This window comes from Onychomys torridus, chromosome 4 (genome assembly GCF_903995425.1).
Source record: "Onychomys torridus chromosome 4, mOncTor1.1, whole genome shotgun sequence".
NCBI classification, from domain to species: Eukaryota; Metazoa; Chordata; class Mammalia; order Rodentia; family Cricetidae; genus Onychomys; species Onychomys torridus.
The window spans coordinates 115732398-115758019 of NC_050446.1; the positions used below are offsets into that span (position 1 = coordinate 115732398).

Sequence of the window (25622 nt, forward strand, 5' to 3'; positions counted from 1 at the left end):
TGGGGAAAAAAAGGGTGTGTGTGTAGAATATTGGGATTTATGTGTTCTGTGAACCAGTGTGTTCTGTACAGCACTTCCCTGCTACACCAGTGTCTGGGGCTGTAGAGACCCAAAGCCCTTAGTTTGTTGGTCACCTGGTACACTAGGGAAGAGCTGCAATTACAAACCCACTTCTAACTTTTATTAAGCACCTACTGTATGCCAGTCACAGGCTGAGCTCTTGACCGTTTCACCCCATCTGGGGAGGAATGAATGACAGCTTGAGGCTGAGGTACATCTTGGGGCAAAGCCAGCTCTGGTTCTAACTGTGGGAGAGACTTCAACTCTCAAGCCTCAGTTTCCCCAGCTGTCAAACGGGGTGATGGGAGGCCCTGTTTCCCAGGAGCACTAGTAGTGCTTCATGAACTGCTTAGCTGTCCTCCAGGATGGAAATACGCGGGGCAGCCGGGCACAGTGGGGTGCGCCTGTATGTGTGATGCCTCAGGTAAAACACTGAGGCAGGAGGATGGCTTGGCACACAGAGACCCCCAACTCTGAGGGAAAGAGAATGACACCGCCCATTACTGGACGTGAACCGCACTCGTGCACATAAGGGTGTGTCACAAAACCACATCTACCGGTGACTGCACCGCACAGGAAGCCACCTAAGGGGTGGGGCTCATTCTGGCTCACGGTCAGAGGAGGGATGCACTCCATAGCATGTATCCAGGAAGCAGAGAGCAGACAGGAAGCGAAGCCAGATACCAAAGCTTTAGGGCTGCCTCTAGAGACCCATGTCCTCTCTGGAAGCTCAGCTTTTTAAGGTTTCTCCCAACCTTCCAAGTGAGCACCGCCGGCTGGGGCCACGTGGTCCATTGCTGTCCGCCCTTACTACTGCAGCAATGTCACAGGCCACCGTTTGGAAACGCTGGTGTTGAACAAGCCATGGCAACTAAAATCTAAGGACTTCAAATTTACGAGAAGGAAACAGGCTCAGGTGCCATGGCTAGCCCATGAACCTCACCGCTGAGAGGTGGTCCAGCCTGGACTCCCATGGAGGGCCCTCAACTCAGGCTGAACAGCTGCTGTTCATAGGACAATATTTACTGCCCCTCCCCCTCTCTCCTGTCTCGGTCTCAGTCTCTCTCCCCCACACCCACCTTCCACTCACAGTGAATAGAACACCTAGCCTTCAGTCAGGTGATGAATTTTAGTTTTCATTTTTATTTATTTATTTTTTGCCCCAGTCTTGAAACAGGGACTCACTTTGTCTGAGTCTGGCCTCAAACACATGACAGGCATGTGCTACCGTCCCTGGTGTAATGTTGATATTTAAAGTCAGTGTTTGATCAAAGCTGACTTGTCACCATCCTAGAATGAGCTACTGTATATACATGAATGCTACTGGGTGCGGCGGTGCACACCACAACACTTGGAATGTGGAGGAGGCAGGAGGATCAGGAATGCAAGGCCAGCCTCTGCTACCTGGCAAGCTGGAGGCCAGCCTGGGCTCTAAGGGGCTCTGTCTTAAGGAACCAAAGTCAAAACAAACCCCCCACATAAAAATAAAATAAACAGCATTTCCCCAAACAATCTAAACTACGATAACAATTTTACCGTGGAAAATGAGAGTCCATGTTTAAGTCTGAAGTGAGCGGTCAGTCAGCCCTTTCGATTGTCTCTCATAGACAGGGTGTGTGAGAGTGGACTACTGACAAAGGTGCCCTTCTGCTAACTTCTGGGCTGACGGCGAGCCTGCTGCTCTATGTCTCTGCAAAATCCTGTCTAGGGGAAGTTCATTCTACTGCTCCTACCTGGTCCCGCAGCTTGATCAGCTTGTGGTCACACTGCCACCTGGTGGTCACTGGTGAGCATAGCCCCACTGGCGCTGACTGCCTTGTGGCAAGTGGTCTAATGATTTATTCTGTCTGTCTGCCTGCCTGTCTATCTATCTACCTACCTACCTACCTACCTACCTACCTACCTACCTACCTATCTATCTATCATCTATCTATCTATCTATCTATCTATCTATCTATCTATCTATCTATCATCTATATATCTGTTATCTATCACTCATCAATCAACCTATAAGTTGAATCACCTATCTCTATCTTCTACCAGAAGAGACAGAAACCAGTGCAGCAGAGGTATGGTGCAGAGGTAGCAGGATCAGGCAGGCCTTTCCGACTCTGTTCTGTTTTGATTTGTGTGACGTAACTACCTCAGTGGAATCATGTAAATACATCATGATGGTGAGATTTGAGATCTGTGCCATAAAGTTTACGTTGCTCATAAAATGAAAAACCTAATAACAAAATTTAAAATCCAGGAAGGAGCCCTGTGACCAGGCCACCAATATCCCCTTCAACCCCGGTGTGTGGAAAGCATCAGTTGGACCACATGGTGTTCCTGCTTATATCTTCCCAGGCCTTTTCAAGAAAATAAGATCCCAACCCAAGGCCAACTGGGTTCCATGTGTCCCTCTTCTTTAGTCCTGGCCCCCAGCACTTCCTTAAGGTCCCTTTATTCTAAGCCCCACACCCCCAGATTTTCATGCCCTCCCTCCCTTCCTTAGAACCATTTCTCCGACCTCCATCCTGTCTGGGCCCAAATGTCACCTACTTAGTGGTGACCAACCACAGACCCCTCAATTCTATGTCATCTACAGCATGTCATCCCAATGTTTGCTTCTAGCCTGTCACCCTAGACGGGTGAGGACAGTAGCCTCTGGCTTTGAGAAGTCTTATACTAAAAGCTAAGATCTCTTGAGCCAGGTATGGTGGCACGTGTCTGTGATCCCAGTCCTTTGGAGGCTGAGGCGGGATGATTGCCTGGAGTTCATGACCAGTCTGAGCTACATGGTGAGACCCTATTTTAAAAATGAAAAATTAAGCTGAGCATGGTGGCACACTTTTAGTCCCAGCACTAGGTGGGCAGAGGCAGCAGATATCTGTGAATTTGAGGTCAGCTCTGTCTACATAGAGAGTTCCAGGACAGCCAGGGCTACATAGTGAGACCCTACCTCAAAAATAAAAACAATAGATAAAAAAAAAAACCCTAAAATAAACTAAATGTCATCTAACAAGAAGATTTCAGGAGTTTACCCCCAGGACAGGTACTGGGGACCCTCTCTCTGTGACAGGTATTGCCATGTCTTTCAAGAGTCTGTGCATAGGATCCCATCAACTGGTTTTCTCAAAGGGTCCTAACCCAGACACCTCTATCATTGACTCATCTGTTCATCTAACATTCAGCTACCATCCACACATCCATCTGTCTACCACTCACCTAGCTATTCATCCATCTATCCACCCAAGAATAAATATATCCACATATCCATCCATCCATCCATCCATCCATCCATCCATCCATCCATCCATCCATCCATCCATCCATCCACATATTCATGCATCCACATACCTACCTGCGCCCCCATCAATCAATCCACCCACTCTAGCCACCCCTTCTCTGCTCCTCCTTCCATTCCCAAGGGTCCTTTCTGCAACATGATCTCTGACATACACAGAGATGAGAACGATACTGCCCTGTCCACAACCACCCTGAGACTGCTAGTCTCTATCAGACCAGCTTGACAGAAGCCATCACAACAGAAAGAACAAAATTAAGGGTAAGTTCATCTTCTCCCCTAGACCTTTAAAACTTGATCGATCTCTCTCTCTCTCTCTCTCTCTCTCTCTCTCTCTCTCTCTCTCTCTCTCTCTCTCTCGGTTTTAAGACAGGGTTTCTCTGTATAGCCCTGACTGTCCTGGAACTTGCTCTGTAGATCAGGTTGGCCTTGAACTCAGAGGTCTGCCTGTTTCTGCCTCCTGAGTGCTGGGATTAAAAGTATGCACCACCACTGCCCAGCTATGTTTCTTTTTTTAAAAAAGTATTTATTTATATTTATTTATGTATATATGCATGTCTATATGAGGGCCTGCCAATGTGCAGGTGCCGATGGAGAACATCAGATTCCATAGAGCTGGAGTTATATGTAGTTGTGAGCTGCCCGATATGGGTGCTGGGAACCAAACTTAGGTTCTCTGGAAGAACAGTAAGTACTTTTTTATGTTTTTTTTTTTAAAGACCTATTTATTTATATGTAGTGTTCTGTCTGAATGTATACCTGCACGCCAGAAGAGGGCACCAGAACTCTTTATAGATGGTTCTGAGCCATTATGTGGTTGCTGGGAGTTGAACTCTGTGCCTCTGGAAGATCAACCAGTACTCTTAATCTCGAGCCATCTCTCCAGACCAGCAGTAAGCAGTCTTAACTGCCATGTTCTCTCCAGACCCCCCTGAGGTTTTCTAACGAAAGACAAAAGGAAAATCCAGGTGTGTAAGTGTGTTCTTTGCTCAGCTCTAAACAGAAGTCCCCTCTGTGCAAGTGTAGTAGTGGCAGAAAGTATGATGCTAGGTCACAATGGCAGGTAGTATGTGTGCAAGAAGGGTGTGAGGTCCTTGGTAGCCAGGGGTCCCCCAGTATGCATGATGTGGAGTCCCAAGGTGGCTGGGCTCTGCTCTCTGTCCACTCCTATTGGAAGCCATTTCAGCCAATCAGACCCTTCGGCCATCCTGGGGAAACCCAGGCTGGCAGAGTGCTGAGAAATGGATGAGATAGTAAGACGTTAGGGATTATACCTGCACTGTCTGTCTGTCTGTCTGACCATCACACGCTCACTCCACATTGCTGCCTGTGCACCTTCTTACACAATGCTTCCATTTAGCTCCCTGTCTGTCTGACCCATAAGCCATTACTGCATTGCTCTCAGGGACCCATCAGCCATCAGTCGTGGGTTAGGTTAACTGAGGTGGGAAGATGTCCTGGTTAGGTTTTTCTGTCATCTTGACACAAGCTAGAGTTGTGTGAGAAGAGGGAACTTCAACTGAGAAAATGCCCCCAGCTGGCCTGTGGGCAAGCCTGTGGTGCATTTTCTTGGTTGATGTAGGAGGGTCAAGCTCACTGTGAGTGGTGCCACCCATGAACTAGTGGTCCTGGGTGCTATAAGAAGGCAGGCTGAGCAAGCCATGAGAAGCAAGCCAGGAATCAGTGTTCCTCCATGGCTTCTACTTCAGTTCCTGCTTCCGGTTCCTGCCTTGAGTTCCTGCTCTGATTTCCCTCTGTGATGGAGACCTGAGAGTTGTAAGCTGGAATAATTCCTTTCCTCTCCAAGTTACTTTAGAAAGGTCATGGAGTTTTATTACCTTTAGAATGAAGTACCAGTAGAAACCCTAACCAAGACAGAAGAATCACCATAAATATAGGCAGTCCTATCCCAGGGGATGGGGCTCCAAACTGCAAGGAAGAGTGAGGTGAGCAGCAGCATTCATCTCTGTATGCTTCCAACTGTGGTTGCCGTGTGACCAGCTGCTCCGGGCACCCGCTGCCATGCCTCCCCTCTACAGGGGCCGTACCTTCCACCTGTGAACAAAACAACCTTCCCTTCCCTAGGTTGTTTTTGTCATGCATTTTGTTCTAGAGAAGTAACCAATAGGCCTTCCAAACTACTTATGAATCATTCATTCCCCACCCCGTCAGCTATCCACTATCTATCCATAATCAAACCATTGTCCATCCATTCATTTCACTGCACAACTATCCATCCAACCCTTTGTCCATCCATGCACCATGACCTATCCAACCATCCAGCTCATTGCTCAGCATAGGTACCCATCCATCCACCCATCCATCCACCAATCATCCATCTTTTTTGTCTTCCAATTGCTCAAGTATCCATTCCCTTGAACATGTACCCACTCCTGACACAACTACTTAGCCATCCATTCAAACACTTGTCCAATGGCCATGACACACCTCACCACCCACCCACCTACCTCCAGCTCCACAGTGACTTAGGAATAAATTCTGAGAAGTGTACTGTTAAGGTGATTATCATCATGTGGCTATGATGATGCTCTACTTTGCTTTCTGCTGTTGTGCAAAAACACAGACCAAAATTAACTTAAGGAAGGAAAGGATTTATTTGGCTTACACTTCCAGGTCACAGTCCTTCATTGAGAGAATGCTGTGGATATCGCTCTGTATAAATAAAATGTTGATTGGCCAGTAGCCAGGCAGGACATATAGGTGGGACAAGCAGAGAAGAGAATTCTGGGAGCAGGAAGGCTGAGTCAGGAGACGCTGCCAGCCGCCACCATGAGTGCCAACATGTAAGACACTGGTAAGCCACAAGCCATGTGGCAAGGTATAGATTTATAGAAATGGGTTAATTTAAGATAAAGAAGAATTAGATAACAAGAAACCTGCCACAGTCATACAGTTTATAAGCAATATAAGTCTGTGTGTTTACTCGGTTGGGTCTGAGTGGCTGCAGGACTGCAGGGTGAAAGAGATTTGTCCTGACCCTGGGCCAGGCAGGACCAGGAAAACTCAGCTACAAGAGAAGTCAAGACAGGATCCTGGACACAGGAACTGAAGTAGAGACCTTAGAGACCGTCGAGGAACTCAGCTTACTGGCTTACTCTTCCTGGCTTGCTCAGCTACCTGTATATATATATACAGTGTAGAGTCTAATCAGGAAGTGCCTCTCACGCTTGCTGACAGTCTTCTGGTAACTGGTCTTCTAGCTCGGCTCCCCTGAAACAGTCACCTCCTTCCGTGTGGCTTCAGGGACCCTGGGTTTTCCTTCACAGAGGAGCCCATGTGTCTTTGCTTAGTCAGATGGACTTGGTCCTGTGCAGCGACAGGCTCACAGTGTCCTCAGCACCTTTCTGATGTCCTTCCCGCCCCTTACACTGGCTATTTCCTGTCCTCTCCAAAGCTAAGTCCCATGACTGGATAGATGGACGTTGATGTTACTGGAGAGCATTTAGCAGGTCTTTCCTGTTTGTTGGGTAACAGACAACCACTGCCGGTGACTTTCCTTTGGGGGACAAGCCCCTCAGCTATCTGTTCATGAGCAAATCCAGCCAGAACACAAGTTCCTGGAAAGAAGTCATATCTGATTGGCAGCTTTTACTCCAGGCCGATCGTGGAGAGGTTGGAGTATTGCGGGCCCAGAGCCTAATTACGATTTGTCTTGCGCTATCCTTAGTCCCCCAAACAGCCATTTCTTGCTTACCCAACTGTGTCTGACCTAACATCTTTGTGATCAACAGTTGAAACCTTTGGAATATATTGACAGACCACTGCCTTCCACCAACCCGAAAGCTAAGCATGCCATCGGACAGCACCTTAGGCCGGCAGCAGAGGTCCCCTAGCTCCAATGCACCCAGCTCCTCTGTACCTAGCTCTGCTGCACCCAGCTCCACTGCACCCAGCTCCTCTGTACCTACACCCAGCTCCACTGCACCCAGCTCCTCTGTACCCAGCTTCGCTGCACCCAGCTCCTCTGTACCCAGCTCCGCTGCACCCAGCTCCACTGCACCCAGCTCCTCTGTACCCAGCTCTGCTGCACCCAGCTCCTCTGCACCCAGCTCCGCTGCACCCAGCTCCTCTGTACCCAGCTCCGCTGCACCCAGCTCTGCAGCAACCAGTGTACTCAATGTTCCCACCAGTGTATTTTTAAAAAGTCTGAGTTTATGACCTTTTTGGTTCCCTCGTTATGAGACTTCATGAAACTGTCACCATGCTTGGAGATGGAATTTGGGGTAACCTAATATGTACTCCTGGGCCGTGGCTACTCTTATTTGGCTGCAGAACAAACTGTCTCTCATGTCCTTTGAGGTGAGAGCTGTGTGTTTTATTGTGTTCATGTCAAGATCCCCAAACCCAGCTTCCTGGATAGAACATGGCTCAGATTTGGTGAAGGAAATGCGGATACTGTGTGCTGTAGCTGAGGCTCCCTCCCCACTTCACTGAAACTAGTTCAAGTTCAAATTGGATTTTATTATTTTGCAACTTGAAAATGCCGACATGTGGAAGCCTAAACAATAGGTAACAGTTACCACAACCTTCCATCTTCAAATGTAAACGTGGCTTTACTTAATGCCTTTATCCATCATCATCACAAAGTACCTCTTCCTTCCCAGGGTCCCCCTTTCCCTACAAAGTAAGATGGCGGCATAAGGCACGCGCACTGTCCCCGTGGCATCAGGGAGGATCTTGGAAGAGGAAAAGTAGGCGAGAGGCATCCCCACAGCCCCAGATTGCCTCCCTCACCAACGTCCAGAGAATGACTGTCCCTGAAGTACAGGACTGGGAACCACCCCACAGCCAGTTTAGAACCCCAAACCAGACTAATGGCCAAGAAACCACAACACAGGGACCAGAGGGTAGCGTGAGTAATGGGATCAATTCATAAATTAAAAAAAGAGAGAACAAGATGAGCTGCCCCCATGCCCTCCCAAGCCAACACTCCCTCATTTGGGTCTCTGGGTTTCACAACACAGCCTGACTCTCTGTCCCCAAGGGAAGAGGACACTTCAGAGATGGCCATGGGACATGTCCCCTGGGTGTAGGGCCCCTCCCCAGCTTCTGGTGTCTAGGGCTCTCATGGCGTGAGATGACAGGGACTGGGTGGTGGGGGGCAGGTGGTGGCTGCGAGCCCCCCTGCTACCCCCTGCTATAGATACTCCAGTTCAAGGGCGTGCCTCAGAGCCTCCAGGTCCGCGTGGCAGGATATCCTCCAGAAGGGCATGTTGTGCTAAGGCAGAAAGCATCCGGTTACTTGCAGTCAAACAAATAGCCCAGCTAGCCTGGAGGGTCCCAGGGAACATTAGCAGACCCCTATGTGCCCAGCATCCCCAACTTCTCTGCTCCCTCAGATGCTCAGCTAATACAGCCCCTCACCCTGGCTGGAGCACCACAGTTCTGAGACTTGAGGGGACAAGGGTAATTGGAGGATGAATATGGGAGCTGTGGGCCCCAGGCCAGGGACCTAGCTGAGGTGGGAGGGGGCGGGACTGAAGTCATTCTGTCAAGGAGAGAATTGCAGGGCGCCTCCTGGGGCCTTGCCTCTTCTCTTTCCCGAGGGAATCTAAACACATTTGAATTTCCTTGGGATACCTTAAATGGGAGTGAAGTGGGGGAAGCAAGTCCCTGAATTAAGCTTCATGACATTAACTAGGGGGCTTGTCTGGCCTTGGGATGGGGGTGGCAGCTCTCTGGGGTGCTGTTGACAGGGCCAGACCCAGGGTCCAGGCAGCTGTTTCTTTTCCAAGAGGCCCCTGTGCTCTGTTGGAGGCTGAGATCACAGATGTGGGATTCTCTTTTTCATTAGTCTAATGCTGCCTTTATTAGCCGGGAAGCGTTCTTGGAACCTGCCGCCCCTGAGCATGAAATAAAATGCCCGCACGTGCACTGGCCAGGCTGCTGGTCCACAGGGTCTCTGGGGTCCAGAACCGGGCCAGGATGCCAGGGGCAGTGGCCAGGGCCATAAGGGGGATTTGTGGGAGGAAATTACTCAGGATGCTTCTGGATCTGCAAATGTGAGCAGCCTTGGAGAGCAGAGCCAGAGGCGCTGTGTGTGTGTGTGTGTGTGTGTGTGTGTGTGTGTGTGTGTGTGTGAGAGAGAGAGAGAGAGAGAGAGAGAGAGAGAGAGAGAGAGAGAGAGAGAGAGAGAGCTGTAGGCACGCTGCCCCCGGGGCTCAGGTACCTTCTTGGCTCCCTGCTCTTCTTCCACCCCGTCACCAATCACAATGTAGACAGCTTTGCGGCCAAATCTCTGCATGATTCTCTCGAAGCAGCTCTCCTTGCCTGCATGGGGTGGAGAGGAAGGAGATCAGAACATGGAGCCCCCACAAGGGGTGAACAGTGTAAGTGGCAGCCACAGCCACCCTGGCATCTGTCCCACAGCAAGCTTAGCCCTGCCCTTAGCCTCACAGGAAGGTGGCCAACAGCAGCCACCCAGAGCAGCCTGTCCCTAGGGAGAGCCTGAGCAGGGCGGAAGACAGGCCCCTGTCTCTGGTGCTGCTACTTGGGCCTTGGCAACGTACACTAACAGAGAGGAATTGCTGTGCTGTGCCTTCAGCCCCTAATATTGTAAACCCAAACCCCAAATGCACGATGGTAAAAAATGTTTATATTGTCGCCATGTGTGGTGTCCAGGCTTGCCATTCCAGCTGCTTGGAAGGCTGAGGCAGAAGAAACCCAAATTTAAAGCCTGCCCCAGATACTAGTGGGTTCAGGATATAGCTCAGTGGGAGAACTTTTGCCTAGGGTGAGCAAGGTCCTGGGTTCAATTCCCAGAACCACGGAAAAGAATTATATTGTTGTTTTGACGCAACAAAAAATTAAAAAGAAGGAAAAGTGGCTGGGAAGGATGCTTGCTGTGTGAGCATGGGGACCCGAGTTTAGCCCCCAGCGCCCATGCAACCAGGCATGCCCCTGCACGCGCACGCGCACACGCGCACATGCACACACGCGCACGCGCACACGCACATGTGCATCCTGACAGGATAGCTAGAGCTTGCTGGCTGCCAGTGTAGCCTAAATAAACAATAACCAAATAGGGAGACTGCCTGACTCAAAATGGAGTTAGAGGGGGAGTGATGGAGGAGGCCCCCTGATGGCCTCTGGCCTCTGCTCACACACACAACACACACACACACACACACACACACACACACACACACATATCATACTCACACACACATATCATACTCACACACACAAAATGAAAGAATGCAATTTAAAAATAAAAATAAAACCATGTCAACTAACTGGGTTTTGTGTATGTGTGTGTGGTGTATGTGTGTATGCTCCGGTGGGTGTGCACAAGTGCACTTGCCCATGTGGGTGCTGTGGAGGCCCGAGGTCAACGCCAGCTGTCTTCCGGATCTCGTCCCACCTTTGTGTTTTGAGACAGGGTCTCTCACTGAACTTGGAGCTCTTCACTCATCTGGGCCGGCTGTCTGTGCCTGCTCAGTGCTGGGGTTACAAGCATGGACAGCTATGTCTAGTTTGGGTTTTTGTTTGTTTTTTGTTGTTGTTGTTTCTTTTTTTTTCTTCTTTATTTCCCCGAGACAAGGTCTCACTATGTAGCCGTGGCTGGCCAGGAACTCGCTTTGTAGCCCAGGCTGTCCTCAGACTCACAGAGCTCCACCTGCCTCTGCCTTCTGAGTGCCGGGATCGAAGTCTTGAGCCACCATGCCCAGCCTTTAAGGGTCCTGGGCATCTGATCTCAGGCCCCCATGCTGCATACTTAGCACTCTACCGCTAAGCCATCTCCCCAGACCTCCGTTTATTCTTTCATGAGTTATTATTTTTATTTTATGTGCAGTAGTGTTTTGCCTGCATGTATGTTTCTGGAAAGGTGTCAGATCCCTTGGAACTGGAGTTACAGACAGTTGTGAGCTGCCATGTGGGTGCTGGGGATTGAACCCGGGTCCTCTGGGAGAGCAGAGCCTGGGCTCTTAACCTCTGAGCCATCCCTCCAGGCCCCTAAGTTTGTTTTTCAGTCCTGTGCATTTGGGATGTAAGAATAAAGAAATTAGCTTCCTCGTGAGAAAAAGGAAGCCACCATTCCTTGGATTTTTCAAGGAACTCAGTGAGGGGCTGAGAGCAAACAGGCTGTTGATTCCTGTCAGTCCAGGCCTGTGCTCCAGTCCAGTTACACTCTTTGGAGGGCTGTGGTCTGAGGGCCGAGTCCTGCTGTCTCGGGGTGAGGGTTCCTTCCCTGCCCCAACCCCAGCCCCTCCTACCTGTCTTGGTGGCACTGTAGATGTTCTCAATGGGGAACACGGAGCCCAGGCCATACAGCAGGACCTTGGCCAGTGCAGGGATCAGTTGTGTGGTGGTGACCAACACATTGACACAGTTGGGTCTGGGGACAAAAGCAACTTTGTGTCAGACCCAAAGGCACCACCAGGCCACTCCTCCTGGTGTCACAGATGAGTTAGGGCAGGATCTGGGGGGGTATGTCTGTGATATCTAGGGGGTCTGTAGATCTGGCTGGGCTGCCTTCAGGTGGGGTGATGCCCAGGGACACTGTAGCTGCTTCTGGCCTGAAGCTGCCTGACCTTGGTGTGCAGTGGGGTGACTCTTTCCTTATTCATTCATTTATAGGATCTCATTGTGTAGCTCTGGCTAGTCTAGAACTCACTCTGTAGCACAGGCTGGCCTCGAACTCACAGAGAACTGTCTGCTTCTGCCTCCTGAGTGCTGGGATTAAAGGCATGCCCCAGTTTCCTTCCTTTCTTAGAAGCAAGAATTTATTGCAAGAGCCTCAAGCTCATTAGCTACAAGGCTCCAGGTCATGTGACACAGAACAAGTTTGGGACTGTTTGGACAGGTGAGGACTGGGTTCCACAGAACAGCACAGGTCCATTCCATTCTTTTGAAAGTTCTGACCCTGGAAGGCTCCTGGGGCAAGTGGTCTCAGCTACTCACAGCAGGTGTCCACTGGGCCTCGAAGCGTTAAGCTCTAGCCCACACTGGGAAACATAACTGAGAGCTGGGAAGTCCCCCTCCATGTGGCCTGCCAAGTGAGGGAATGGAGATGTCCCCACTGTGCGCGGGTGAGGAGGGTGGCCACTTGCCGAGAGTTGATGAGGTTGAGGGCCTTCAGGGAGTGGGTGAGCCAGAGGTCAGTCAGGGCCTCCAGCTCTGCACGCAGCTGCAGCCACGTCTCTCTTTTGGGAGCGCCTATCAAGCCTGCAGGAAAGGGAATAAAGAAGATGTCTTCCTGTTAGAGCTGAGGGGAACTAGGGGAGCTCAATCACTCAAGGTGAACTCAGTTTAGCTACTCTTCATCTTCAGAACATGCACTGTCTGACTTGTCCATCCAACCATCTACCCAGCCACCCATCCATCCAACCATCTACCCAGCCACCCATCCATCCAACCATCTACCCAGCCACCCATCCATCTAACCATCTACCCAGCCACCCATTCATCTAACCATCTACCCAGCCACGCATCCATCCAACCATCTACCCAGCCACCCATCCATCCAACCATCTACCCAGCCACCCATCCATCTAACCATCTACCCAGCCACCCATTCATCTAACCATCTACCCAGCCACCCATTCATCTAACCATCTACCCAGCCACCCATTCATCTAACCATCTACCCAGCCACCCATTCATCTAACCATCTACTCAGCCACCCATCCATCCAATCATCTACTTACCCACCCATTCTCCCATTTAATCCACCTATCTATCCATCCATTTACCCATCTAACCCACTCATCTACCCACCCATCCACTCATCTAACCCACCCATCTAACCCACCCATCCACCCACCTATCCATCCATCTTACCTGCCTACCTACTCATCTACCCACCCATCCACCTACCCACCCACCTATCTATCCATCCAATATTTCAAGATTGTCCTCTGTGTGCTCCCTATTATGACAGGCACTGAATGTACAGAGCTGAAGATTGTGTTCTGGTGGGAGCTCCACCTCAGCCCCTGGCTCCCATATACCCAAAGAGTCTGGAATGTTCTGGTGGGAGCTCCACCTCAACTACCCTCCCCCATCTCTCCCCAACCCACCCCCTCAAAGCCCACCAAATAGTAGTCCCTCCCCTAGAGCTGCTCTCCTGTTCCAGACCCCTGCCCGAGGAGGCCCACCAAAAGCCAGCCCTTCCCTGGGGTTGCTCAAGACCACGCCTACAGGGTACTTAAGGCCTGGTAGTCATACTTCCCATGTGACCCTTCCTCTGTGACTCTTGCCCAGCCTTCCCAAGGGTAACCCAGAATTACTTTACTCATTAAACCTGGATTTATTAATTTGGTTTGATTTGGCTTTTTACATCAGCAGCAGCAGCAGGAACCCAGCAACCAGGGATTTTAAAACTTATCAGGTTGGAACCATTAAGATGGACACAAAAGACAGAGCAGAAGATACGCATGACTAATTTTGCAGGGATCTTACTGTGCACAGAGCATGTGCTTAATGTGACCTCCTTCCTTTCATCCTCACAGAAGCCTCAGAGGTGGGCACTAATTGTGTCTGTCCTTCAGATGAAGACACAGGCCCTGCAAGGGGTTGATGTACTTGCTTAGCACAGGGAAGATACAATGGAGCCAAGACTGGCAGCTGACGCCGGAGCCCTCCTGGATGTTTCTGAACTGTCTCTCTCAGCTAGCTTTCAGCCTTCTTAAGATAAAGTCCAGAGTCTCCGGATGACCCATCGTGTTGCAACTGTCAGCCTCACCTCCCTGCTAGGGCTCTAGAGTTGTTCTATTCCAGCCTCAGGGTTCGTCCTTATTCACTGAAGTACTAGGTGTGTGCCTGCCTCAGGACCTTTGCACACTCCATTACAGATCCCGATTCCTGTTCTCTTCTTATCTTCCTCATCTTTTACTTAACCAAGTCCTCCACCCCACATCTCAGGTCAAGTCCACTAGTGTTCTTTCTCTCTCAACCCCTGGACCCCTTCCTGGAGCTTCCCACTGGGATTTAAAAGTCCATGATCATGTGTTTGATGTCTGCTTAGCCTCCAGGCTGTTTGCTCTCACAAGACAGGGTCAGGAGGGACTTGTGGGATACCACAGGGTCATCCTGGGTGACAGGGTGACACATGCTTGGTGTTGAGCCAGCCTGTGTTGGGGGAGGGGACTTAGTGGGGACACAGTGCTGCCCTGTGCCCTGAGCCAGCCCAGGTCATGCATTTGTAAATGGTTTTAATTCTGGTGGTTGCTCCAGAAACAGCACTTGGGTCCTCGGACTGCACACACCACCCAACTTGGTGGGACCATGACCTACCTCGAGCAGCAGCCTTGGAGGGGGGTGAGAGTGGGGCCAGGAATCTGTATTTGTCTAGGAACAGATGTAGTCCCCTATCTGAGCAGCTTTGGTAGTATTAAGAAGACTCCATGGGGACCAAGTGTTCTGGGACAAGATCTGTCCCTGGTTGTCATCAAGGCAGCTGAGAGTGATTGGCAGATATTTGTAACCTCAGCATTTGGGAGGCCAGGGCAGAAGGACTATTGTGAGTTCCAGCTTAGTCCGGCTGTATAGAGAGGCTATGCCTCAAAAGTCAACGGGGACTAGGGAGATGGCTCAGTAGCTAGCATGTTCACCATGCAAACATGCGGACCTGAGTCCAGATCCCCAGCACCATGTAAAAAGCACCAGCCTGTAATCCCAGTGGTTGGAGAGGCCGAGACAAGAGGCCCTTGAGGCTTGCTGGCAAGCCCAGGCTCAGTGAGAGACCCTGTCTCAAAGAGTAAGGTGGAGAGAGATTGCGGAAGATGTCAGACATCAGCCTCCACATGTACTTATGTACCTGCATGTACATGCCCAGAACCTTCCAAAGCATTGCCTGGCCCACAGCAGGGTCCAGGAGTACTAGCTCAGTCTTCCCTGTCCTCCCCCATTTCTTCTGGCTTGCTGGTCACTCACCACCCACGTTATTGCGGTAGGTGTTGTACATCTCCTTCACCCGGCGGTAGCGGAAGGCGAGTTTCCTCATCCAGTCCACGCCGCCATGCACCCCTGTACCCAGGCACAGGCTGGCTCCTGGGGCCGTGCTGTGGAAACCATCAGTGGAGAAGTTGTATGTGCTGCAGAGACAAGAGAGGGGTGGCATCAGTGTGGGGAGACCCAGGTCCCTGGGCCCACAGTGCGCCTTGGGGTATCCATGGGTCCCTGGACACACTCAGGGGCAATTTCTCATTCAATTTTGAAGGAGGCTGCTTGCTTGCTGGGGCATAGCAGAGCCCTTGCTTCTGTCTTTGGGTGTCAGACTGTGCCCCTAGACTCTTTGGGGTAACTATCAACGCCCTGCACGCAGTGGCCAAGCTTGAGAAAGTCTCCATCTTCGCCCCATGGAAGTGCAAGCACCAGTGAGCTGTGCTTACTGAGGGCCAGAGTGTTTGTAACCTTGAGTGTGACCACACTGGCATGCCTCTCTCATCCCAAAATCTAAACAGTGTGCCTCAAATGTATTTATTTACGAAAAATTCTTGAAGAAAAGAGGAATAAGCAAAGTGGCCCATGTATCTACTTAATTTTTAAACTTTGCTTAAACTGTGAACTTTTCTTAATCTTTAAATCTTATAAATTACACTCTTGAATGAACTCAGTCAGCCACAGGATCTTCCAGATGTCAACACCCATCTTTCTACAATTACTCAATTAATCTAAAGTCATGTACCAATTATCTATTATCTTTTATTCATCAGTCATCTGTATCTTGATCATCTTTCTGTCTTCATCTATTATCTATCTATATAACATTTATCTATCAATAATCTATCAATCATCAATCTGTTATCATACATCTCTGTCTTGTCATCTAACATCTAGCAATCAACTAACCTATTATCTATATCCATCTGTCATCTAACTACTAGCTATCTATCCATGTATTTATTACCTATCATCTATCTATCTATCTATCTATCTATCTATCTATCTATCTATCTATCAACTATCTATCCTCAATTAATCTGTCAATCATATGTCTTTCTATTATTATTATTATTATTATTGGTTTTTTGAGACAGGCTTTCTCTGTATAGCTTTGATGCCTGTCCTGGATCTCGCTCCGTAGACCAGGCTGGCCTCGAACTCACAGAGATCCACCTGGTTTTGCCTCCCAAGTGCTGGGATTAAAGGCGTGCACCACCACCCGGCATCTTTCTAACTACCTATCACTTATCAGTCATTTATCCTCTATCATTTTTCATCTATTCATCTGTCAATCATCTATCTATTATCTATCATCATCTATTCATCTACCTACCTATCAGCTATCAATTATCTATCTATCTATCTATCTATCTATCTATCTATCTATCTATCATCTATCTACCTACTTACATACTTACCTACCTAATGGTAAGGACAATAAAATGGCCTCTTCTTTGATTATTATTCTTTCCCTAAACATCTCTCTGTCTATCAATGCATGGAGGCCTGTGACCTCAGCGCTGGGGTGCACACGGGGGTGGGGGTGGGACGGGGATGGGGGGTGCTTAAGAGGCAGAGACAGGAAGATCCTGGGGGTGTTGGCCAGTCAATTTAGCCAAAACAGTAAGCTCAAGGTTTACTGAGAGATTTCATATCAAAAATAAAGTGGAGAGTGAGGAGAAAGACATGTAACATCCAACTCTACACATGCGTGCTCAGATGAGCATACCCACACACACTAAAATGAATTAAAAATTTCATGTTGGCTTGTCCTGAAATTCCTTCCTGTGGTAAAGCCAAGTGTCCAGTTTGACCTGTGTGGAGGTCCCTAAGTGGGAAGGAAACACTCAGCCTGAGCAGGATTTGGGGGTAGTCTCTGCCACAGACAAAGAGAACATCTCTCTCCTAGGCTACTGTAAATACATATGGAGTTAAGCCAGTGCCAAGCAAACATCCTACCACAAAGTTATAGCCCATGCTGGCTTTGAACTCACTCTGCAGCCCAGGCAGGCTTTGTTCTTGCTAGCCTTCTGCCTTAGCCTTCCACGAGTAGGCAAACACTGTACCACTGAGCTATGTATGCCCCAGCACTTAAGAAGGAGTTTTGACTCCCCAAATTATTTCTTTGTCTTTTAGATAAGATCTCTTGACATAGCCCTGGCTGTCCTGGAAATCATTATGTAGACCAGGCTGGCCTCAAACTCACAGAGATCCTCCTGCCTCTGCCTCCCAAGTGCTAGAATTAAAGGCATGAGCAACCATGCCTGGCTAGACTCCCCAAATCCTTACCTTAAATCCTGGCCATTGTCATCAGATGAGACATCATCCACATGGATTTGGTCACAGTCCTTGTGGAAATGTGATAAGGACAAAGATGTACCAGTTAGTCTGAAGTGGAGCTGGTATTTTGGTTTGTTTTTTGAGACGGAGTCTAATGTAGCCCAGGCTGACCTCGAACTTGATACATAGAGGAGGATGACTTTGAGTTTCTGATCCTCCTGCTTCCAGTTCCTGAGTGCCAGGTTATAGATGTGCACCATCGCACCTGATTATAGGTGATGGGACCAGGTTATAGGTGTGTACCACCACACCTGATTATAGATGGTAGAAACAGGTTATAGGTGTGCACCACCACACCTAATTATAGGTGGTAGGATCAGGGCTTCATGCCTCCTAATCAAAAACTATCAACTGGGCTACATCCCAGCCTAGTGGCTTTATTTATCTACTTATTGGTTTTTCAAGACAGGGTTTCTCTGTGTAGCTCTGGCTCCTGGAACTCACTCTGTAGACCAGGCTGGCCTCAAACTCACAGAGATCCTCCTGCCTCTGCCTCCTGAGTGCTGGGATTAAAGGCGTGCACCACCACCGCCTGGCTGTCATTGGTTTTAAGCGTATGTTTCCTAAGCTGAGGGAGGGTAAGCTGGAGCTGGAATTCTTGGGGGCTGGTCTGCATTTTGTCATGAAAGGGTAGAGCCTTGGCTTAGGTACTGAGTGCTTTCTGTTTGGTTCCATGTGAATAAGCATGTGGCCTCGAGGAGAGATACCAGGTAAGTGACCAGCTCAGCTGAGTGAGCTTTGTAAATTAAGAGGGGTGACTCATGTGGCACTGGGGGGACTGCAAGGGTCCCCAAGTCTCTAGGAAACAGTCACCTGGTCATCAGGTGGGTGCTAATTAACTTTCACCACACAATGAGATCTGTTACATCCAGGCCTTAGCCTTTCTGCAGGTCACCCTCTGCTCCACAAGCTATGTGCCTCAGTTTCCCTTCTGTCCTTAATTCTGTATTAACAGCCACATGGACCTGAGGACACCATAAAGCAAGGTGCAGAGATTTCTATTAACCCAGGAAGTTCTACGAACAACACTGCTCTAGGGAAAGGAGTATGTCAACATCCGACTCCTGGCCTGGCTTAGTGAACTCTTCCAGGGAAGGGCTTGTAAGCCAGTCTATTCTGTAAAGTGTGTGTGTGTGTGTGTGTGTGTGTGTGTGTGTGTGTGTACACACGAGCGCGAGCATGTGCGCGTGCATACAGACACTTGTGCTCTCACCATGCAGGTGGATGTAGTGGTCAAAGGTTGATGCTGGGATGGCTTTTTTTTGTTTGTTTTTTCGAGACAGGGTTTCTCCATGTAGTTTTGGTGCTGTCCTGGAACTCACTCTGTAGACCAGGCTGGCCTCAAACTCACAGAGATCTGCCTGGCTCTGCCTCCCGAATTCTGGCATTAAAGGCGTGCACCGCCACCACCGCCACTGCTGCCACTGCCACCACCACCACCACCACCTGGCGGCGCCGGCTTCTTCTTCTTCTTCTTCTTCTTCTTCTTCTTCTTCTTCTTCTTCTTCTTCTTCTTCTTCTTCTTCCTCCTCCTCCTCCTCCTCCTCCTCCTTCCTCTTCCTCTTCCTCTTCCTCTTCCTCCTCCTCCTCCTTTTTTTATCTTTTTAAGAATTGGTACTTTATTTCTTTCATTTTCTTTATTTTTAAGTGCATTGGTGTTTTGCCTGCTTGTATGTCTCTGTGAGGGTGTCAGATCCCCTGGAACTGGAGTTACCGACTGCTGTGGTCTTCCACATGGGTGCTGGAAATCGAATCTGAGTCCTGTGCCAAGAGCAGCCAGTGCTCTTAACAGCTGAGCCATAGGTCCAGACCCTCCCAAAGTATTTTTTGAAATTACCGCCAACGTTTAAACTAAGGGGACCTCTTTCTGAGTTCCGCGACTGTGTCATTTGGAACTGAACTTTGGCTGTGCCCTCGGGCCTGGAGGTCCGTCTGCAGTTTCTCCCATGGCCCCATTTGCCTTAGCCTCACTTGACCATCCTGTGTTTATTTGGCTCCTGTAGACATCTAGGTTTGAGATCTTCCCCTCATAGCCATCCTGAATGAGGAAGGGTTCCAGGACTAGCCATGCTGACATGCTGATGAATCGCTTTTTCCTACTGAGATAGCCTTCTGTAGCCTAACTTGGCCTCTGACTCACTATGCAGCCAAGGACAACCCAGATCCTCCTGTCTCCACCTGCTGAGGGCTGGGAGCACAGTACAGGCATGTGCCACCACAGTCTATCTATCTGGTGCCAGGGATGGAGCCAGGGCTTTGTGCATGCCCGGCAGGTGCTCTGCCAGCTGAGCAGCATCCCCAGCCATCTAATGACTTTCATTTAAGATGCAAGGCTGACAGAGCCAGGCACGGGGGTCTCACAGTGCACTGCAAACCTGGCACAAGCCCTCCTTCTCTCAGGCCCGAGAGCCCTGCGGGGGTCAGGCAGTGCTGTATCCCCATCCCCCTCCCCTGGCAGGTTCCCAGGGTTTCCCTGACGTCAGGGGAAAGGCATGTGAGGAGGCTCTGCTTTTCTCATTTGTGAGGGGATTGTCGGGGCTAAAGTGTGACAACAGTAGCGATCACATTTCGGACTTCATAAAATGCCGTGACACGCGCTAGACGCTACCTCATACCCCACCAGCTGACCTGGATCAAGTTAGCCTCCAAGCCAGTGGCGCCAGAGCCACCGGACAAGGCAGAGGGCAGGGGATCTGGCTGAGCTTTTGTGGAGGAAGACTGGTGTCCCTAATTCTGCTGTGCACCCCACCCCTGGGTGTGTGGGACAGTACCCAAATCTGGGGAGGAGGCACATTCACAGCACCTGCAGGAAAATTCTGGTCTATCTCAGGTCAAAGAGGGATGACCTGCCCCATGGAAGGGGTTTCAGTGGGACCTACTGGCAAAGACAGGCAAAGGGGTCCTATGGCCTTGAACAGGTGAGGTGATGTGGGCTAGGGAACCTGGGCAGAGAACAGCCATACAACGGCAGCTTACTGGTGCAGTGAGACACAGGGGGTACCCGTCCTCTTCCATCTACTGGAATAGCACTGTGGAGTGAATGGTAGCATGCCCATTTGGAGAACTCCAACTCCATAGCCCAGAAGACCAGGCAGGTCCTCGAGTTTGCTCACAAGAGGATTCTAAGGCATCTAAAACTGTGGAAAAGTGGCTAAGAAGGAGACATTCCCTGTGGAATCATGTGTGTGGTGACAGCAACCTACTAAAATACTTGATATTCTAAAAGGACAGATATATAGAATACTTAAGTGGGAAAAGAACAATCTACAAGTTTATATATCTGGGAGGAAACAGCAGCTCCACAGGGAAGAAGCTGAGGTTGGCCTGGTAGTCAGTGGAGGGATTAGCCTTACCAAAAGGGTGTCAACAAACTAATGATAAAGATAATAATAAACACGAGAGCTGTGTGTATAGCCCAGTCAGATGTCCTTGTGCAGCATGTGGGAGGTTCTGAGTTCAGTCCACAGTGCCATCATCACCACCACAGTAAAACAAAGGCTGAGGAGTGGCCCAGAGGCAGAGCGTTTGCATTATGAGGCTCTAGTGTTGTTCCTCAGAACAGAAAAAACAAAAACAAAAACAATAAAAACAAATAAGGGCGCGCGCGCACGCATGCACACACACACACACACACACACACACACACACACACACACACACGTACGTACGCGCGCACGTGGTGGTGGTGGTGGCGGGCAGGGATTATAGGCATATGCACTGCTTTTGAATAAATGATTGAAAATATCTTCCTGGGAGGAGACAAGTCCTGGCACGTCCTCTGAGCTTCACTGTGGCGGGGACTCCGCTCAGACCTTTCCACAGATGAAGAGAGACACTCTCACGGGCCCACCTCACGTGGGAGAGAACGAAGCAGAGAGCACTGGGGCCTGCTAGGGGTTGAACTGTCCTCTTCTCACAAAAAAGCTGTGTTGGAGTCTTACCCTCCAATGTCCGTGAACATGTCTTTATTTGGAAGTAGTCACAGCAAATGACCCAGGGGAGATTTCGTCTTTGCCTGTACCGTCCTGCACGTGCCCGATTTGGTCTGGTTTGGGGAGCTAAGCAGGTCAGTCAGGTCAGCACTGGTCAGGTGGGTGAAAAGTGTTGATTCCGACAGAGACCAACATGCACAGAGGAAGAATGCTACAAAGATGGTGAGACACACATGCATGCTGAGGCACGTCCGAGGCCGCCTGGGGCCGGGAGCATGTGTCCCTCACAACCCTGGCCAGAGCAGACTGGCTCCTGGAGAGGCCGCAAGGTATGCACACAGTATTTGGGGTTTTCTGCCTAGGAGATGTGTCCATCTCCTCGCTTACTTATTCATGGCTGTTATCTCCATCAGCATGGACCTGTGGAATTCAATAGTTTATTCTTTATCACTGAATCACCCCAGCTTTGGCCATTGGGGATGCTTTCAGATTCATCCTGTCCTGTTTACATAAGGCATCGTTGAGTTCTAAGACCTTCCTTAGTTTCTGGAGATCCACTTGTCCTCAGCTCTTAAACATATCCCATTGGAGGTTACCACGGCAACCATCTTTCCTCATTTTCTTTCTCTCCTTCCCTTCCTTCCTTCTTTTTTTTCCTTTTCTTTTTTGAGACAGTATCATTCTGTACCAGCTGATGGCCTTGAACTCACTCTATAGCCCAGGCTGGCCTTACTATGTAGCCCAGGCTGCTCCTGCCTCCTGAGTGCTGAGCTCACAGGTGTGCATCACCACGCCTGGCTCTTACTTTGGGACTCTAGGAGATGCTTCTGGTTAACTTGTCTGCTCCCAGCCCACCTCCAGGGACACCTCCAGGGACCTTCATGTTGAAGAATGGGGTGGAAGGCCAGGTTCTGGGTATTGGGTGGTGTGTTGGTGCTGGGGTGGCAGCGTTTCTATCCTCAGAGGACAGAGCAACTTTGTCAGATTGGCCTTTTAAATTCTAAAACACAGCCATGAACATGCCTGCCTGCAGGCGTTACAAGGCAGGTATTGGATGCTTGGTTAACAGCGTACATCCCAAACATGCTGGATGTGGCTGAGGTCAGCACCTTCCTCGTCCCTGCCCAGTCCTTACACATCTTCCCTTGGGAGCCTGAGGACCACTGACATCGCTTCCGGCCTCACCTCTAAGGTCTGTTCTCACCCTGGACAGCCACAGTAGTCTCTGAAGCATGCCCTGAGGTTCAAAGTGTCCAGTGCTTTTAACCCCTCTTAGATGTGACCCCAAGCTCTCATTGTGTACCCCACCTTCTGCCTCTTCTGCTTCAGCTATTCTACCTCCTCCCCATTCCTGCAGCCGCCAACCTTGACAGGGCCTCAGGCCCTTGGCCCTGCCAGTCATTGTGCCTGGAAGACCCTCCACATAGCCACAGGCCCCTCTCTCACCAACTTTAGGTTTCTGCTTAAATGCCCGAGGGGCTGTACTGGATAGACAAAGTGTGATGGTTGGGTTTTTTTTTTCCCCCATTTTTTTGAGATAGGGTTTCTCTGTGTAGTTTTGGTGCCTATCCTGGATCTTGCTCTGTAGACTAGGCCGGCCTTGAACTCACAGAGATCCGCCTAGCTCTACCTCCCGAGTACTAGGATTGAAGGAGTGTACCACCACTGCCTGGAGTTTTTTTTTTTTTTTAATAATTTATTTATTTGTATTTTATGTGCATAGGTATTTTGCCTGCATGTCTGTCTGTCTGTGTTAAGGGTGTCAGATCCTCTAGTATAGGAGTTACAGTTGTGAGCTACCATGTGGGTGCTGGGAATTGAACTCAGGTCCTCTGGAAGAGCAGCCAGTGCTCTTAACCACTGAGTCATCTCTCCAGCCCCATGATGGTTAGCTTTAATTGTTAAGTTTACACAATCTAGAAACATCCAGGAAGAGAGTCTCAGTGAGGAATTCTCTAGATCAGGTCGGCCTGTGGACATCAGTTGATGTTGGAAGACCTAGTCCACTGTGGGCGACACCATGCCCTGGGGTTGAGTCCTGGTCTGTATGAGAGGGGAGGAAGATGGCTGGGCAGTAAGCAGGCATGCATTCACTGCTCTTTGCTCTGTGGGTGTGATGTGTATGCTGCTTCAGATACTCGAGTCCTCAATGTCCCTAATGTGGTGGACTGTGCCCTGGGATTGTGAGAGAGCATAAACCCTTGCCTCTCTAGGTTGCTTTTTGTAAGTGTTTTATCTGAGACACAGAAGAGAAACTATGATTCCTGGCAAAGCCATGGGCTCTGGGATGGCCCCTCTACCACCTTTCTGGTGTCTTTGCGTTCTCCACTGACACGGTGTGACATATGTAGTTAGTTGGACTGGGGAGGCAGGAGAATTCCCTATGGGCCCTGTTTGTAGAAAGCACTGCAAACAGGATGCCATTCCCCAAGCCTCTGTGCACAGAGCCTTTGCCCTGGCCTATCAGAGGCTCCTGTCTCTCTCCTGAGACCAGCTGCAGCCCACCCCGGGGCTCTGCTCCTTGTGGTCCCCCAGGGATGCCTGTCCCAGCGAGCAGCATGTGTCTACCCCTGCAAGCCTTAGCCACCTTTGGTGACATGGTTTCAGTTCTGCCAAGGTACCCTGGGCTTCCTGGCATGGGGACATTGTGAAGGAAGTTTGGAGACTGAAACGGCCCGGGGTCCCTGAATAGCTCCGGTTGGCTGGTGTCTGAGATGGCCCTCCACAAGCTGTGGCCATGATGGTCACTGACTTTGGGGCCTGTGACAAACAGGAGGGGTGGGAGTCTGAAGGTATTGCCTGAACCCACATGAATCTGGCAAGGTGTCTGGCTGACCCAGCTCACCAAGATGGATAGAGCGCCCTCTGCCGGCCTGGGTCTTCTATTGCTCAACAAACACATCTGCTTGCAGACCTGGGGTGTGCAGGGGACTCTTGATGTCTCTAGCTGTGTGTACCTGAGGCAGAAGGATGGGTACCCATAGCTACAGCTTCCTTCCTTCTTCACGGCCCCCTTCCCCTCACTGCCGGACTCTGAGTCCCTCAGGCCCGGCCTAGATTCCTGTTGCTTCTCTCAGCCCTACATCCTCCACCCTGCCATGTCCCATCTGAGGCCAGATCTTCCTCCCTGGGTCTAACCCCACCTTTGCCTGGACCATCGCAGTAGGTTCTTCATCCTCTTGCCTCCTCCTCACCCTCACATTTCCCATTCTCCATGAAACAGCTTGGGTTTTGTTTTGAGACAGTCTCACATGGCCTTGACCTGCTATGTAGCTGAGGATGACCTCAAGCTTCTGATCCTCCTACCTCTATGTCCTGAATGCTGGGATTATAGGCATGTGTCGCCATGCCCAATTTATATGGTGCTGGGTATCGAACCCAGGGCTTTGTGCATGCTACGCAAACCCTCGACCGATCAAACTGTCTCTAGTCTCACTTTGGTCTTTTTGCAAACCAAAGGAGAGAGATTTTCCTGCCCAGCGTTTTCTAGCCCCAGGCTGGGTTCAGCAGTTAGAACGAGTCAGTGTCTAGGACATATCCCTTCTCTCTGAGCCCAGATCACCTCTCCCTCCTCACCCCAGGGCCTCGGCACTGGCTGTCTGCCTCCATGGCTCTCCCACGTGTCCAAGGAATATAAATTTTCTTTTAAAAAGCTTCCACCCTGGCCCCACTGCTAATTATTATTACCCCAAGAGGATCTGTACTAGTTTGTCTTAATGAACATATTAAATAAAGGCATCGCAGAAGGAAGAAGAGGCCACCATGCCACATGACTGGAGCAGGGACAGATGAGGGCCAGCAAGATCACCCTGACAACAGTGTTCCCCCCAAAGGACACCAATTACAGTTCTGTACTTTCCTAGGAGTTGTTAGTAAGTGATTCAAACCTCTAAAAGAAATGGGAGAGCAGGAGATGGCTCAGTGTTTGAGTGCTCCTCTCTTCCAAAGAACCCCGGGTTCTGTTCCCAGCACCTACATCAAAGCGACTCACAACAGCCCGTACCCCAGCTTTAGGGGATCCGATGCCCTCTTCTGGCCTCTGAGGGCACCTGCACTCATGTACATATTCATACACATAAACAAAATAAAAA

At 49.9% G+C, this 25622-nt stretch overlaps 1 protein-coding gene across 1 annotated transcript in view; it reads right to left on the reverse strand.

Annotated features, from left to right (window-relative positions):
- Nucleotides 1–7285: 7285 nt before the first annotated feature.
- Nucleotides 7286–25622, reverse strand: part of Eya2 (EYA transcriptional coactivator and phosphatase 2) — a 172962-nt gene continuing 154625 nt past the window's right edge. Inside the window, exons 11-16 of the mRNA XM_036184966.1 lie at nucleotides 17549–17607; nucleotides 15248–15408; nucleotides 12424–12538; nucleotides 11587–11708; nucleotides 9540–9640; nucleotides 7286–8588 (exon numbers count right to left, since the gene is read on the reverse strand). Coding sequence (XP_036040859.1) covers nucleotides 8508–8588; nucleotides 9540–9640; nucleotides 11587–11708; nucleotides 12424–12538; nucleotides 15248–15408; nucleotides 17549–17607 — 639 coding nt within the window. The 3' untranslated portion in view covers nucleotides 7286–8507. The remainder of the gene's footprint in view (nucleotides 8589–9539; nucleotides 9641–11586; nucleotides 11709–12423; nucleotides 12539–15247; nucleotides 15409–17548; nucleotides 17608–25622) is intronic.